Raw genomic sequence first — 17,443 nt, 5'->3', positions numbered from 1 at the left:
TTTACATTCAGAGTAGCTATTGAAAGATATGAATTTAGTGACATTATACTTCCTGTAAGGTGACTGTTACTGTAAATTGTCTCTGTTCCTTTCTGGTCTGTTACCTCTAGGCTCTCTCTCTGCTTAGAGGACCCCTTCTAAAATTACCTGTAGGTCTCTTTTGTGTTTGAAAATTCTTTTAGTTTTTGTTTGTCCCAGATGCTTTTTATGTCTCTTGTTTGCAGTGACATCCTAGCTGGGTATACTATTCTTGGCAGCACATTATTCTCGTTTAGTGCTCTGAATACATCATGTCAGTCCTTTCTTGCCCGCCAGGTCTCTGTGGATAGCTTTGTTGCCAATTTAATATTTCTATTGTTGTATGTTACAGACTCCTTGTCCTGAGCTCTGTCACTGAGACTTGTAAGTTCTACTATTAGGTGAGAGGGTATGGACCTATTTTTATTGATTTTGAGGAGGGATCTCTGTGCTTCCTGGACTTTGATGCTTGTTCCCTTCTCCAAATTGGAGAAATTCTTTGCTATAATTTGGTCTAATATACCTTCTGCCCCTCTCTCACTTTCTTTTTCTCCTGGGATCCAAATTATTCTGATATTGTTTCATCTCATGATATCACTTCTCTCTCGAATTCTCCCCTCATGGTTCAGTAGTTGTTTATCTCTCTTTTTCTCAGCTTCTTTTTTCTCCATCATTTGGTCTTCTGTACCACTAATTCTCTCTTCTGCCTCATTAATCCTAGCAGTAAGAGCCTCCATTTTTTATTGCACCTCATTAGTAGCTTTTCTTTAATTTCAACTTCGTTAGATTTTAGTTCTTTTATTTCTCCAGAAAGGGATTTTATATCTTCAGAAAGGGATTCTGTAGTATCATTCATGTTTTTTTCAAGTCCAGCTAACTCCTTGATAATTGTCATTCGGAACTCTTTGAAAACCAATAACCAAACAAACAAAAGCTATAAGCCTGTGTCCAAAGAAAAGAAAAAGAAAAAGAAAAAGAAGAAAAAGAAGCCTTATTTAAATTAAAAAAAAAATTACAGGAGACAAAAACAACAGCAACAGCAAAACAAACACCATAAGCCTGATTCCAAAGGGGGAAAAAAGACAAAAAGAAAAATTGAAAATAATAGAAAGAAAGAAAGCCTGGTCCTATTTCCACCAGAACTGTACTGATTCTTTGGAGCACTCTATGGTCATCAGGCTTGGTATAAGCAGGGGACTACATTCATCTTCTGAGGGAGAGACCCAATGTGCTGGCTCACAGTCAGACCTGCCCTAGTAAAGATGCCCCTGACAGGAGGAGGGTAGCATGGTTTGGTGTAAGCATCTCCAGCCAACACTTGGGGTGCTCTGTTACTCATTGAAGTCTAACCATGTTGGTGACAAGGGGGAAAGTGGTGCCACCCCACCTTCTAATCTGGGGAAGGGTATCCCTTGCCTACCACTGTTCAGGAAGCCCTCATAGAAAAGTGTGTAATCTCCATTTTGTGTCCTAGGCCTCCATCAGATCCCTGCCCTCACTCACCCCTTTTATGTGCAGGGCTGTTGGCACACTGGGCTCCAGTGTTCTGCATTTAATCTCTGGCATGTGGCTGTGATTCAAAACTCCATTTCTTTTCCTTCCCCATGTGATTTATTTTCTTTATTTACTTACTTCTTTTTTCTTTGTTTTTGGTTTTTGTTTTGGTTTGTTTTTAATTTTTTAATTCAATTTAGTTAACATATATGTATTATGAATTTCAAGGGTAAAATCAGTACATCATTCTTGTGTATGAAATCCAGGGCTCATTACATCAAGGTCCCTCCTTAATGCCCATCACCTAATTACCCCAACTTCCCAACCACCTGCCCTCAAGCAACCCTTAATTTGTGCTCTATACTTAAGAGTCTCTTATGGTTTGTCTCTCTCTCTGTTTTTATCTTATTTTTCCTTACCATCAGCGCATATGAGAGAAATCACACAGTATTTGTCTTTCTCTGACTGACTTATTTTGCTTAGTATAATAGTTCCATCCACATCATTGTAAATGACACGATTTCATTTCTTTTTGATAGATGAGTAATATTCCATTATATATATATGTGTGTATATATATATACATATATATATACATATACTTTTTCTTTTCTTTTTCTTTTTTTAAAGATTTTATTTATTTGTCAGAAAAAGAGAGAGTGAGCACAGGCAGACAGAATGGCAGGCAGAGGCAGAGGGAGAAGCAGGCTCCCTGCTGAGCAAGGAGCCCAATGTGGGACTTGATCCCAGGACGCTGGGATCATGACCTGAGCCAAAGGCAGCCGCTTAAGCAACTGAGCCACGCAGGCATCCCCTATATATACTTTTTCTTTATCCATTCATCTGCTGATCTGGGCTCTTTCCATATTTGCACTATTGTGGACATGTTGCTATAAACATTGGGGTACATGTGCTCTTAAAATCACCTTGCATGTATCCTTTGACTAAATACCTAGTAAAGGGTGGCTCTATTTTTAACTTCTTGAGGAACCTCTGACTTTTTTTCCAGAGTGGTTGTACTGCATTCCCACCAAGAGTATAAGAGGGATTCTTTTCTCTGCATCCTTGCCAACATCTTTTGTTTCCTGAATTGTTAATTATCCCATTCTGACTAGTGTGAGGCGGTATCTCATTGTGGTTTTGATTTGTGTATCCCTAATGAAGAGTGATGTTGAGCATCCTTACATGAGTCTCTTAGTCATTTTTATGTCTTTCTTGGAGAAATGTCGCCACATGTCTTCTGCTCATTTCTTGACAGGATTTCTTGTTTTGGGGGATGTTGAGTTTAATAAGTTCTTTATAGATTTTGGATAATAGTCCTTTCTCTGATATGTCCTTTGTGAATAATTTCTCATATTCCATCTGTTGCGTTTTAGTTTTGTTTCCTTTGCTGTGCAAAAACTTTTTATCCCAATGAAGTCCCAAGAGTTCATTTTTCCTTTTGTTTCCCTTGCCTTTAAAAATGTGTCTAGGAAGACATTGTTGTGGCTGAGATCAAAAAGGTTGCTCCCTTTGTTCTCCTCTACAGTTTTGATAAATTCCTAGCTCACATTTAGGTCTTTCATCCATTTTAAGTTTATTGTGGCATTATGGTATGAGGAAGTGGTCCAGTTTAATTCTTCTGCATGTGGCTGTTCAATGTACCTTCGTTGAAACCATTTGTGGAAGACACTGTCTTTCTTCCACTGGATATTCTTTCTTGCTTGTCAATGATTGGTTGGCCATAGAGTTGAGGGTCAAAACTCCAAATCCTGGGGTTCCTGTGTAGGTCAGTAGATTAAGGGACTGCCTTTGGCTCAGGTCATGATCCAAGGATTCTGGGATCAAGCGCTGCATCAGTCTTCCTGCTCAGCAGGGTGTCTGCTTTACCCTCTGCCTCTGCTTCTCCCTTACCCCACCACACCTCTGCTCATGCATTTTCTCTCTCTCTCTCTCCCTCTCTCTCTCTCAAATAAATAAATAAAATCTTTAAAAACAAAACAAAAAACTCCAAATCTTAAAGGGCCCATCTTAGTGTGGACTTGCTCCCCTGCCCCTGAGGAGGGTCTTCCCATGCTGACACTTCAGGGTTTTAAAAAATCTGTTTTGTAGGAGTGTTGTAGGGAAAACACATAAAGTTCCTTCCTCAGTGTCTAGAATGTATTTAGTAAGCCCTCACTCAATGCTACCTATTACCAAGCATTATGCACCCAGATCTGTAGAGGAAACCTAGGACTCGGGGAGGCAAACCTGGAGTTAAGCCCAGAATTACAACCCAGGCTGTCCCACTTCCAAGCTCTCTCCACAACTGCCCCTCATGTGCTAAGTACAAAGCTGGTACTGATCCAAGCAAAGGAAGGAGTCAGGCTCCAGAGTCCCTGGGCCTGGGCCAGAAAGGGGTGGTAAGTAAGCATAGAAATGGAGGGAAGTTGAAAGGCATGGGTAACGAGGTTACATACACTTGGGTTTGGACAGGAGCCCAGGACTTAGGGGGAAATGGAGAGAACTGTGGCCCCATGGGTTATGTAATAATTCTCCTGTCACAAGGTCGGCCACAGGAGGAGGGTGTAGGAATAACAAGGTGGATGGTGAGGAACAAGGCAGGAAGAAAAGCTGCCTTCCAAAGAACTCCTGACAAAAACATCTTGTTTTCCTTTCAGAGTTATGGGCTTGGAGTCAATTTGGGTAAAGAGAATCAGGAATAAAGTGAAGCTGAGATACCTACTTGTCCTCCTCAGATGTGCTTTCATATGCTCTCCATGAGCAGTCAGTGCCTATCCCTCTCCCTAACATTCTTCACCTGGTGAAACCTTATTCACCCTTCAGGATCCCATACTTGTTTTTAGCTGTCTCCTTCCTAGGTGGGCCCACCCCCTTATTCATTCTTTCAGTACAGACCTTATCATGTTTTCCTGTACTATGTTACTTCTCTGCCTTTACCTCCCAGAATGTGAGCTCAGGAAACATTTGCTGAGTGCGGAGTGAGTAAATGCGTAACTGAATGAGCATTCCAGGGAGGACCTTGGGAAAGGGATAATTACCCCCTTACAGAAGGAGAACCTGAGGCACAGAGAGTATGACTGGCCGGCTTCATATGTCATGAGCGAGCCCTGTACTGGGCCTCCTGAGTGTGAGGCCAGGGCTCTGCCAGCAGGCATAGTCAACCCAGATCACTGAATTGTGGAGTTCGACAAGTGTGGGGAATAATGCAGAAGCAGTTGAGACAGACAGTTTGGAAACCCTGACTCTAACCCCAGCTAACACTCTCAATGGTGGTTTTCCTCTGGTCACATGACCTTAGCTCTCTTTAAGTGTTTTCCTCTCAGAAATGGGATAATAATCAAACCAAACCCACTTCCTGAACATTTGGTAAGCTAGACTGTGAAGTTTTTGTGCTCAGGATTCATGTCTGCTGTCAGGATTCATGTTTGCTGGCAGCTGTGTCCCAGCATATAGCCCCTGCCTCGCACAGAGTAGGTGCTCCTAAAATATTTGTTGAGTAACAGGGAGAAGAGCCAAGCGGGAATGTACCCAGCCATTATGGCTGTCTGCTGACAAAGCTTTCCTCCCACAGTTTCCCATTAACATCCTCAGAGTTAATGAACTCTAGAAGTCCAGTCTAAGCCCTGCCCTCAACCTTCACCCTCCCTCCAGGTGGGCAGGGCAATCCTCCCCTGACTGTCTGGGCTGGGATGCTCAGGGGAGGTCCCCAACAGTCAGGGAGAGTCAGTGATCCAGCAGCACCTGCACCATGAGTGCCTCTGTGCTGAGTGTCACCAGAACCCTGGGCAGTGTCTCTGGGCTCCTGCAAGTGGCCTCCGTGCTAGGGCTGGTTCTGCTGCTGCTCAAGGCAGCACAGCTGTACCTGCACAGGCGGTGGCTGCTCAGAGCAGTCCAGGAGTTCCCGTCCCCTCCTTCCCACTGGCTCTTTGGGCACATGCATGAGGTAAGAGGGGCTGGAGAGGAGTGGGAAGTGTGGGCGTCCAGGGCTTGGAGCATCATCTTGGTCAGCAGATGCATCCCACATAGGCTTCTCATTTGACTAGCACATGTGCCTTAGGGGAACACCCAGCTTACTGCTCAGATCTTGGCTCCTCATTCCATCCCAGGAGCTCCCTTCTGGAAGGAAGCCTTTGATGGTGCCCTCAGGCTGGTCTCACCCTCTTTCCTTAAGTAGATCTGCAGGCTGTAATGCAGTCCTGCCCTGCCGCTTCCTGAGTGTGCACCGGAGAATGTGGTAAAAATAAGTCAGCTGCAAGAGAAAGGGAGCAGGGGTTGACAGTAGAGAAGACTGTCGCCCCAAACAACTCCTCAATCCCATGTTTATTAGAAACAAGATAACAACTAACAAAGGAACAGAAGAGGGTTATACATTAACCATATGCTTTGTAGATGAATAGAAAGAATATAGTTATACATTGATTTCAAATCTTATAGATAAGCAAGGCGAGTAGGATATATATGTTTAAGCAGTATAGAATTTATAATGGAACAAGCACATTTAAGGGGATTATCTTGATAACTGATTAAGGGTAGGTTGTCCCTAGGCAGGGAATAACATCCAAAAATGAAGCAGGCGGTGTTCCACCCTAAGCGGGACCAGGCATTCCCAGCTGCCCGGCTTCCAAGACGTAAATCATCCTCTCCCCCAGAGAACTGTTGCTAATGCATGCTCTTCTTAAGGTAACATTTAGGAATGCTTGCCAGGCTAGTTCAATTTCTCATGGGTTATATTTTACGCACTACTTTGTTTTGAGAGACGGTTACATGGCACCTTAACGATGATGGCTGTTCCTTCCCGAGTCTTCCCCCTCCTGAGGAGCCCCAGCTCCTCTCTCAGAACACCCTTCCTGATCCTTCCCTGCCTTGGCCACTCAATCCCATCCTCGAAGCCTAGCCCTGAGCTGCTTGGGAACACAGACAGCAGAGGGGTTCACAGCTTATGGAGACCATAGACAGGAATCAGGCGTCAGGTCCCTGGAAAATAGGCTCACCTGCCAGATTGGGGTGTCATGTCGAGTGCAAGGAACCAACCAGCTTGGTTTGCCTGAGACTATGAGATATTCCAGACTGGTGATTTCAGTGTTAAAACCCTGACAAGTTACTGGCACTCATGAGAGAGAAGTTTTCCAGGATGGGGCAGATAGAGTATTGACATTGAGTTGCACCATTAAAAGAATCTGTTTACCTCCTAGTTCTCCTTCCCCAACCACAGTACTGTGGGTTCTTTGGGCTAAGGATGTCACCCCCTTCCAGTACCCAGTTACCAGCACAGAGCTGACCCCAAGAGATGCCTGAGCAGGTTATGGAATGACAGAGGAAGGAGCAGCTTGCAGCTAGATTGGAGATGGTACTTACTCTCCAGCTCTGTCAGTACTGGTCCTTCAGCAGGGGAATCAGTAAGTGGGGGCATGTGAGGAGGGGCTGTCTTGTGTTGTGTGGATTGAACAAGCCTAGCCCGGGGATGTTGCTGAGGAGGCCAAGCAATTTCAGCTGAATGGAGCCAAAGACAGAAACTTCACATCAGCCACAAGGAGACAGTCATAGGCCAGTTTCTTCATGCAGATTATTGCACTGATGACTTCCAGATTGTCCATTTGGAGAAATTGTGACCTTTTGTTAGATGCAGTTGTCACCTTTCTGAGCTAGGATTTGACCTAAGCAACCACTAACATTTCTTCCACTGACTCCCATTACATGGATGGTATGGAGACTGTGTAAGCACGCAAGTTCTACTTCCATAACTCCTATTCCCCCATGCACAATCAGCCCTCAGCTTCTGCTGGCCTAATATATTGTAGCCAGTTTTTTTTTCCTCCTACAAATCTGAGACTTCATTTATTTGATACCTCTGTTATTGGCTAAGTTAGGGATCATAACTCCTATTCCCCTGTGCACAATCAGCCCTCAGCTTCTGCTGGCCTAATATATTGCAGCCAGTTTTTTTTCCTCCTACAAATCTGAGACTTCATTTATTCGATACCCCTGTTATTGGCTAAGTCAGGGATTAGATTGCCATGTGCAGTAGGTTAAAGCTAATCTTTCAGGTGACAACTGACAAGTGAGAGAGGAAAGCATACGGGCTCGAGCCCAGCTACCTGGATTCTACCCTAGCTCTGCCACATACTTCAAATACTTGCTCTATCCTTCTGTTTCCTCATCTGTAAAGTGGGGATGAAGATGATGATGATGAGTATAGTCCTGTGTGAGTTATACTGATCTCCGAATGTCACCTGGCACAGATTAAGGTCACAGTTATTCTCTACTTATAAAAATTAAATATAATGGTAATGCCCAAAAGGACAAGCATGTTTGTAGGTTACCAAACCTGCACTAAATAGGGCTGAAATCAGTCAGGAACCATGAAAGGGGAACTCTTGTTTGGAAATCCATGACTGAACAACTTCATCTTTTCCCAGATCCTCCCCCCTGTCTTGGAGACCACAGGTCAGCACAGCCCACAGCACCTGACAATTGATTGCCTGTACTGACCCTTTATTTTCTGTCCATTGTCATGGTATCCTACTTTGGGGACATTTTTATGACCCCACCTCCCTTGAGGAACCAAGTTAAACAGCTGTCATGGAGCACTTCCTGTGTGAGTGGCCACAGCTTAAAAGCCAGTAGACACTGAGTATCATCCTATAGAGTTACTGCCACTGAAACTATGGACACCATCTCCTCTACAAGAGTCTGACCTGGCCTTGGCCACACCTGCTCAGGATGAGATGGCTGTCCCAAGCAGTTGGTCTGGAAAGCTGACAGACCAGTGGGTGTCAGAGTGACCCAGAGAGAGAGGAACTACCAGGCAGAACACCATCTAGTTCCTTGGGGTCCCCAGAGGAACTACTGACACAACCCAGGAGCAGGAGTTTCTGGAAGCCAACCAAGCAATTGGAAAGGAGGCAGGCAGCTGTGCTGAAACAGGATTCCCCAGGAGCACCTGCAGCACAGGTTTGAGGAACCCTGGAGGATGAGGTAACATAGCTTCATGGTAAGAGGCTCCCACTATGCAATCCCTGCACTGGATCCAAGGAAAAGGGCAGCCGCAGCGATAGACATGACCTGGGAGCACAGAGAAGCCTCTTTAAGTCATTGGACATCACATCTCAGTATAAGCATGATTGACTTCCCCACCTCTATTCCCATTAGAGCACAAGTTCCATGAATCTGGAATCCCTATCAGAGCCTTGCTCATCAGAAACATTTCCAAACTCCTAATCACTGCCGATATCCAGAGCTATCTTCCTGTGGACATCCTACCCTCCACCCCCTCTCTAAGCACTGGACCTAAAGAGGAAGCAAGGTTTTATTGATTTGTCTTTCCCTTGGTTACAGCTCCAAAATGGTCAGGAGCTACAAGAGCTTCAGAAAAGGGCAGAGAAATATCCATGCGCCAGTCCTCGCTGGCTATGGGGGAGCAGGGTTAGCCTCATAGTCTATGACCCAGACTACATGAAGGTGATCCTGGGGCGATCAGGTGAGTGCAAACCCACTTGTCTGTTGGAGTGGTTCTTCCCTCTTGGATACATTCCTGGGGTACTGTGACATTTCAGGGGAGACTGTTGGCTCAGTCATAAATATCTGATCCTCTACCTGCCATTCTTCTAGCCAAAGAACCCGCAGAAACCCAAATACAGTTACTCAATTTGAAAGTATAAATATGTGTAAGAAATTACCTCTTTTGCTTTCTCCTTCCTTCTTTCCTTCCTTCCTTCCTTCTTTCATTTTTCTTTCTTTTTCTTTCATTCTTTTTAAATTTCCTTCCTTCCTTCCCTCCTTCCCTTCTTCCTTCTTTCCTTCCATCCTTCCTTCCCTCTCTCCTCCTTCCATCCTGCTTTCATTCTCTCCTTTCCACTTTTCATTCTTTCCACCTTTGATTCTTTCCTTCTTTCTTTCTAACGTTCTTCACCACAATGGTGTGATCCCAGAACTCAAGACAATTTCTTATTCATGATGGCTTGCGTGGAACCCCGATCTGTTGCCTGTGCTGCCATGTGGAATGCCATGTGGAATGACTGAGCCACCACAAAAAAATCAAAAATCAAAAAAGAAAACAAAAAAAGTAAGAAAACAAACAAACAAACAAAACAAACAAAAAACCCACTGAACAAGCTACTGTCTTCTCACTAGCACTGAGGACAGAAGCTATATTTCTTACTGATTGAACTTCCTACTCCCTAGGGCTCTGTGGTGGGACACTCAGTCTGCTTTCCCGAGCCTATAGTAACTATCAGGAAAGACAGAGAGTCCTGGTTGGAAGGCAAGTGGGACGTGGGTTGACACAAACTGCCAACTGACAATCATCAGGAAGGGATGGGGGACAATGGTCTAGACCCCAGTTATCTCCTGGGGGCAGCCTGTCTTCGTTGGTCACCTCCAGTTTCCTGTAATGCCTTTCTTACTTTCAGACCCAAAGTCCGATAGTTCCTACAGATTCATGGCTCCCTGGATAGGTAAGTATATTTAACAAGGACTACAGTTCACCTTCTGCTTAGGTTGCCAACAAATATCCATTTGACCCAGACAAATACGAGGTGACCAGCACCACAGTCACTCCATCAACTCTGAATTGAGCTTCCTCTCTCTTCTTCAGATAAAAACCTCACCCCTTCCTAATGGAAGGGGAGCTCTCCTGCAGCTCATTTTCTCCCACATCACTTCTCAGTCCTCCATAATGATCTCAAACTAACTTTTCATTGAAGTCCTCCATTAACCAGTGCTGCTCTGTTTCAACCTCAATCTCACAGCTGTGCAGCAGGGTTTGGGAAGTCCCCTTCCTGACATGCACTGTCCTTTCCTGCCTTGCCCAGGATGCCCTTCTTCTGACACCCTGGGTATCTCCCCAGTTGTCCCCAGTCAACTCTTGAGAGGTTCCTTCCCCACCCCCCACATCCATTGTGGTCCAGGGTATGGTTTGCTCCTGTTGAATGGGCAGACGTGGTTCCAGCACCGGAGAATGCTGACCCCAGCCTTCCACTATGACATCCTGAAGCCCTATGTGGGGCTCATGGCCGACTCTGTCCAAGTGATGCTGGTAAGTTCAACCGCTGCTCACCTGCACACTCAAAGTCCACTCTGTGTCCCTCAGACATCCATTAGACATGGCCCCTGGATTCACCCATTTATACCATACTATGAGATAGGGCCCCCTGAGGACGGATGGGATGGGGAAACACCCAGGCACCATTTTCATCCACTCTTTGCTCACCGCCCACAGGAGAGATAGTCATGGTGAATAAAGGGTCTCTTCTTGTCCCACTTCCATGTCTTTGACTGGACAGGAAGAGTAGTCAATGCCCCTAGACAACAGGACAAACTACCCCTGGCTAGCCTGGACAGTAGCAGCTTCAGTGGCAAGGTGGACATCCAGAAATGTCACTCAGGTGGGCTCTGGGTTGTGACTGAGGGCTTCTGATGGGATTTTAACCACTCCATGGAGGGAAATGGAGACCAAGTCTCTACCCTCCGGGGCTGGGCCTTGCCATAACATCACCTCTGAGCCTGACCTTATTTCTCACACACTGTGCTCAGCTGACATTTGTTGAATAGGACGAACTGAAGTCCCTGATATCCCTTCTTCAGAAACCCCAGTCTTAGTTCCTTGATCTTTCCTTTGCCTTGACCCCTGCTCCCTAAATTGGGACTTCACCTGTTTTTCATGTGAGCATCAACCCAAGACACAAAATGTTGCCCCTTAGTTCCCTGAGAAACAATTTTTTCTGTTCCTCTAAAAGGTGGTTACCACCAAACTTCTTTCTAAGTCAGATGGTAAGAGATCATGATTAATTAAATAACAATTAACTTTCTCAGACTACATTCTGAGAAAATATTACAAACACATGTCTCTATGGTCCTAAGCTGATGAAACACAACTGCATTAGAAAGTGAGGACATCACATCAGAATATTTGGAGAGGCAGATACAGCTTCTAGCCTTGTCAGCATGGGCCTTCTGGAGGAGTAGCGAAAGATACATGTGTCCCTCTACCACAGGGAAAATGGGAGGAGCTCCTCAGCCAGAACTCATCTCTGGAGATCTTTGGACACATCTCCATGATGACTTTGGACACCCTTATGAAGTGTGCCTTCAGCTACCAGGACAACCAACAGGCAGATAGGTCAGTGAAATCCTTAGTTGCAGGGTCCTATTTCTTACCAACTGGGATGGACTATCTGAAAGGCAGTTAGCACAGCTTGGATGTTTACCAGTCCAAAGAGTCACATTCTGCAGAGAGCCCCAGGCCACAGTCAGATTAAGCCCATGCTAAGCCTTCATTAGGCACAGACCCTGCTTCCTGCCCCAGGAAGAAACCTGGACGCCCATGACCCTCATAAAGGGCTAAGAGTCTCGAGGGTATAAGAACGACATGACAAATGCCTAGAGTTGCCTGTCCCGTTAATTGAGGAATGCTCCATACACAGGACCACCACACTCCAGGTCACATGCCTCCCTCCATCCAGTCCATTCTGCATCCTCCCTTTTCAGGTACTCCCAGTCCTACCTTCAAGCCATTCGGGACCTGAACAACCTGGTGCTTTCCCGGGTAAGGAATGTTTTCTACCAGAAAGACATCATCTACAGGCTGACCACTGAAGGCCGCTGGAACCACCGGGCCTGCCAGCTTGCTCATCAACACACAGGTTGTATCTGCCCTCTGGGAAGCTCCCCTCCTTCATCAGGCACATCCCAAAGGGACTGGCCCTGACCCTCAAGCTGAGTCCTGCCCCGGGCTGCCCAACCAGGACCTGGGAAGTTCCCACCCACCCGGGAACTCCTCTGGTGCAGGGGTTAGGGTGCCAGGTGCTATGCAAGCAGCTACATATGTCACCCCATGGGTGAAGGCTGAATGAGAGCCCCTGCCAGCAGCATTCAAGCAGAGCCTCCTTGGGCTGTGCCGTTGAGGGGAGTGATGGCCTGCAAGCACCTGGTGCTAGAGCTCCCACCTCGAGAAACACACCCACTCCCACACTCCTCCTGATCCACCTGGCACCCTGACTGGGGCTACTGTGAGTGTCTGTGTCTGGGCACTCAGAGCATTCAGCTCTGCCTGGGAACACTGTTCTGGACAGACCAAGTGATCAAGCTGAGAAAGGCTAGGCTGCAAGAGGAGGGAAACCTAGAGAAGGTCAAGAGCAAGAGGCACTTGGACTTCCTGGACATCCTCCTCTTTGCCCAAGTGAGTGTGGCAGGAAGGGCCTGAGGCTTAGCTCACAAGTGAGGAGGAGGGGGTCAAACTCAAACCCTGCCCTCTCTCCATGTCTTCCCAGATGGAGAATGGGAGCAGCTTTTCTGATAAGGACCTCCGTGCGGAAGTGGACACCTTCATGTTTGAGGGCCATGATACCACAGCCAGTGGCATCTCCTGGATCCTCTATGCTTTGGCCACACATCCAGAGCATCAGCAGAAATGCCGGGAGGAGATCCAGAGCCTCCTGGGGGACGGTGCCTCCATTACCTGGTGAGTGCTCATGAGACGGGAGGCATTTTCCCCTCAAGTAGAGAATTCCCTGGTTGCCAGGACCTTGCCTGCCCTTCAGGGACAGCTTTGTTTTAGGGGCCACCTGGACCAGATGCCCTACACCACCATGTGCATCAAGGAGGCACTGCGACTCTATCCACCAGTTCCAAGTGTTGGCAGAGAGCTCAGCAAGCCCATCACCTTTCCTGATGGACGTTCCTTACCCAAAGGTGTGAACTTCCCCAGTCTCCCTCCATAAATACTTGACAGGAATGTGTGCGAGGTCAGAAATCCGCATGTTCTGGGCCGTTGGTGCATGTCTTTCAGAGTCATTTCTCCCTCAAGAAAACCAGTATTTCCTGTTGTTCAGATGATGTATACGGTATGATTCCCACAGAGTTTAATCCAAAAAACAAATACATGACAGCCTCTGAATGTAGCTTTGGGTTTTGACCTAATGTTTTCATACTATGAGATTTGAGTGCCTGAGAGACCATAAGGCAGAGCAGGGAGATAGGCGGTCTTTCCTTATAGGGTCTGAGAAAGATCAGAGAATTCACCATCATGGCTCAGATCGTCCAGTCTCCAGGGAGCCCTCAGGATGATGGCAGAGAGTAGCGATGACCAGATCTGATATTTCTGCCATGGCTGGAAGCCACTGTTCGGCTCCCCTCTACTCTGAATCCCAGCCCTGCCACATCCTAGCTGGGTAGTCAGAGTCAAGTTGCTCAGCCTCTTTGAGGCTCAGGTCCCTCATGGAACAATGGAGATGTGAGCCTTCACTGGAGGGTTGTTGTGAGTATGGAGGTGTTCATGGATATTCCCCAAGGGCTCATGGATGGTACTTGATGTGAGTTGTCCCATGAGTTGCTCCAAAAAGTAAGCCTCTAGTTCTTCCCTGCTTTTCAGCCTGGTCATGGTTAATCTACCAACCTGTGCACACATGCATACCTCTCCTGCAATGCTGTCATTCCATTCACAGTGATAAGAAAGGCTCTCACGATGCGTGCCAAGTTGTATGTGGATGCACCTGGGCTCCACAGGCATGTGTGATCAGTCTTCTTTCTTCTGCCCCACAGGGTTCTTGGTGACGCTCTCCTTTTATGCCCTTCACCATAACCCAAAGGTGTGGCCAAACCCAGAGGTATGATGACCTTGGGAGGAGGACGTGGGATGACCTCTCCAGACCAAACTCTCTTCCTGGCCCACCTCTGGGAGTGCTGTTCCTTGGATGATTGGAAGGAAGGGCTTGACCACACTTGTACTGGCCCTGGTGCTCCCTCTTCAGGTGTTTGACCCTTCCCGGTTTGCAACAGATTCCTCTCGCCACAGCCATGCTTTCCTGCCCTTCTCAGGAGGATCAAGGTGAGGCACTTGTATCAGGACAGGAGGAGGGGTGGCTGAGGCTTGTGACCTGCTATATTTATGTGGGTTTCTGTAGATATGTCCTGGCATGTTGGAGTGCTGGGAGGGAGGTGTGGGTCTCTATGCAAAGAAAGTTGGTAATCATTGAACGCCATGGGGACTTTGAACCATTGCTCTTACACAATCTCCAGCCACAATTCAGTATCAGTGGGTGTTCCATAGCTCAGCGTATTCTTGTGAGTTTTTCATTTTATGAGTATGACTCTACAGAATTAGATTTTCTCACATGTTATTTCCAAGTGTTGTCGATATCAAAGTCAGGAGTGAATCAAAAGATTTCTTTTTTTTTTTTTTTTTTTTTTTTATTTTTTTTTTTATTTTTTTTTTTTTCCTTTTTTTTTTTTTTTTATTTTTTATTTTTTATAAACATATATTTTTTATATACATATATTTTTATCCCCAGGTCTGTGAATCACCAGGTTTACACACTTCACAGCACTCACCAAATCAAAGGGACACATGCACCCGAATGTTTATAGCAGCAATGTCCACAATAGCCAAACTATGGAAAGAACCTAGATGTCCATCAACAGATGAATGGATCAAAAAGATTTCTTTTGCACGCATTCTCAAACCAGGCTTTTTTACTCAACTCCCCATTCTGCCTCCACACTGCACCATTGACTACATTGCATGTGTTTCCATACTCAGCTTCCTGCATGCCTCAAATATTTCAGCCATACACAGGAAATGTTCCTACTGTCTCTTAGGGGCTTCATAAGATACTTGACTAATCTGTGTTGTTGCTATATTTTCACCAACCAAATGAATTATTGACTCTATGGTACTGGTCATGTACACTTGATAATTTTCCCAGTTGTTCAATCGGTACATCTGAACTGGGCTCTACATACCTTAAGATTACATTTAGAGTCCAATCAATCAAATGGGCAATTATTTAAAAAATAGGACATTAAACTGCTTTTGGGAGAAAATCCAGTTTGTTGTATATATACGAAATGTGGCATTTGAAGGTTACTTGGTGTGTAAAATGTAAAGCACACATGAGGTGGCTGTTCAGTGGGATGACTATTATCCAGAGTGGCTGCTGTGAAATCCTCCAATGCTGCTGAGAGTGTCCTATAAATAGTAACTGCAGGAAACGTTGTAAGCAGTTACTAGAAAAATGTTATTTTCCAAATACAGGAATCTGTCAATCCTTCACATACAGAGTGAACCCAATTTCACACAACGTCTTTAATCAAATTGTGCTTCCAAATACTGGCTCCAGGATTTGTTTCTCACTGGGATTGAGTCCTTCCTCCTAGACATTGGTGCAAATCATGTGGCTGCCAGTAGAGACAGGAGAGGGGTAGACAGCTCAGGTCCTAGCTCAGAATTAATGGTTACTCATATTTTATTCCATTCAAGGTGGGTTTTTTTTTTCAGTTCAGTAGACACCATTCAGTTTTAAGACTGCCTATTAAGTCTGTCTCTGTGTGCCAAGTCCTCTGTTATGAGATGGCATTGTGCCCTTGCCTCCAGGAGTTCACAGTCAAGAAATTAATGCCTCCACTCAAAAGAGACTGAGTTTCTTCCCTCCCTTCTTCCTTCCTTTCTTCCTTTCTCTCACTTTCTTCTTTCTTTCTTTCCTTCCTTACTTCCTTCCTTCCTTCCTTCCTTCCTTCCATCCTTTTCATTAACTCACTCATTTACTAATTGACCCAACTGTAGGAAACTCTATGTTCCTGGCACTGTCCAACTCTGGAAAGTGATGTGTCCTTGAGTAAAGTATTAGGGTGATGTCAGGGTCCAGGAATGATGAGGCACAGTGGGCAGAGGTGGGGGTGAGGGCAGGCTGGCATTGCCCTTAGACTTAAGCATGTGACAGGCAGAGGTGGAGAGAGGGCATTCTCTTGGTTCTCCTCAGTGGGAGCTGAGCTGGGAAGAGGAGGAGTTGAACAGGTGAAAAGCTGAGATAGCCAACAACCGAGAGAGGACTTTGATGTCAGCTGAGGCATGTGGACATGTTGTACCTGTGATGGAGGGCATGGGAGGCTCTGAGCCTGGCTGGGGCTTCAGGAGAGGAAGTGAAGGCAGGAGACAGAAAAGTCTGGGTGAGGAGGTAGGGGGATGGCAAGCAGAGACATTTCTGCAGTAGAATTGGAAGACTATAGCAGCTGGTTAACTGAGGGGCCGAAGGGGAGGCAGGAGTCTGGGCACAACCTGGCAAGCAGATGGTGCAGCAAGTTGAGCATCACTCAGGCTCTGCCCCTGCAGAATATTCTCTGTGCCACACTGACTTCCTTACCCAACTCTGCCTTGTCCTTACTCTGAGGATCTGGACCCCTGTGTGCCCCAGATGGTTAGGGCCTGAAGGATGGCCCAGCCCACCACCTCTGGTGCCCTGTCCTGCTCTGCATTGTGAAACCAGAAATGGCATGTGCAGAGTGAACAACTTAATAATTAATTGTTTTACTGATCCCTTGACTTGGCCCTGAGGCTCAAGGTGCTGACATTCTTGTAACGGGATTTCAGGCCTACTGAGAGCACAGATAGGAGTAGGAGCTAATCCTGGAAGAGTGTAGGCTTTGTCAAAGGTCAAAGAGAGAGTGTGAAATGAGCAATGGTACGTACATGTAGAGATGTGCGTGTGTCTTGAGGAAAATGGATCTAGGCTGGACCCATGCAGGAGGGCCCTGAAAGTGCTGTTCCTGGCTGGGGGGTTGATGCCACTTCTCATTTCCTTTTCCCTCCCTAACCCAGGAACTGCATCGGGAAGCAGTTTGCCATGTACGAGATGAAGGTGGCAGTGGCCCTGACCCTGCTCCGCTTTGAGCTGGCACCAGATCCTTTCAGGGTCCCTGTTCCCACTCCAAGAATTGTGCTGATGTCCAAGAATGGGATCCACCTGCATCTCAGGAAGCTCCTCTAACTCTTGTGGGGCCAAGGGCGAGCCCCAAGGGCCTCCTGCCTGCCATCATGTCTTCCTGTCAGTCTCTCCTGTCTGCTGTCTTCTGCCCACTTCCTGCTTTCACTCTGCCCACTGCCAGCCTCCTGCTCTCCTCCTCTTGTGCATCAGAGTGTCTGCCCTTCTCCATCTCACCCTTTCCCAAGATTTCTACC

General features: G+C 46.3%; 1 protein-coding gene across 2 annotated transcripts; it reads left to right on the top strand.

The window, feature by feature from the left end:
- The first annotated feature begins 5,151 nt into the window (after window positions 1–5,151).
- Window positions 5,152–17,443, top strand: LOC131810436 (cytochrome P450 4A11-like). 2 transcript variants are annotated; one of them, XM_059138401.1, is made up of 12 exons: window positions 5,156–5,437; window positions 8,830–8,971; window positions 9,903–9,947; window positions 10,401–10,528; window positions 11,487–11,611; window positions 11,980–12,134; window positions 12,564–12,670; window positions 12,762–12,952; window positions 13,049–13,182; window positions 14,032–14,096; window positions 14,241–14,317; window positions 17,084–17,443. In XM_059138401.1, exons 1-12 carry the CDS (start codon window positions 5,243–5,245, stop codon window positions 17,250–17,252), a joined length of 1,533 nt encoding a protein of 510 aa, XP_058994384.1. In that variant the 5' UTR covers window positions 5,156–5,242; the 3' UTR covers window positions 17,253–17,443. The 2 variants fall into 2 exon arrangements, 1 of the variants encoding a protein (XP_058994384.1); XR_009345577.1 differs by lacking the exon at window positions 17,084–17,443 and having other exon boundaries at window positions 5,152–5,437; window positions 13,032–13,182; window positions 14,241–14,305.

The sequence above is a fragment of the Mustela lutreola genome, chromosome 10 (assembly GCF_030435805.1).
Source record: "Mustela lutreola isolate mMusLut2 chromosome 10, mMusLut2.pri, whole genome shotgun sequence".
In the NCBI taxonomy this organism is placed as follows: Eukaryota; Metazoa; Chordata; class Mammalia; order Carnivora; family Mustelidae; genus Mustela; species Mustela lutreola.
Note: the sequence above shows the minus strand (reverse complement) of the source record. Positions and strands in the feature narration are given on the sequence as shown.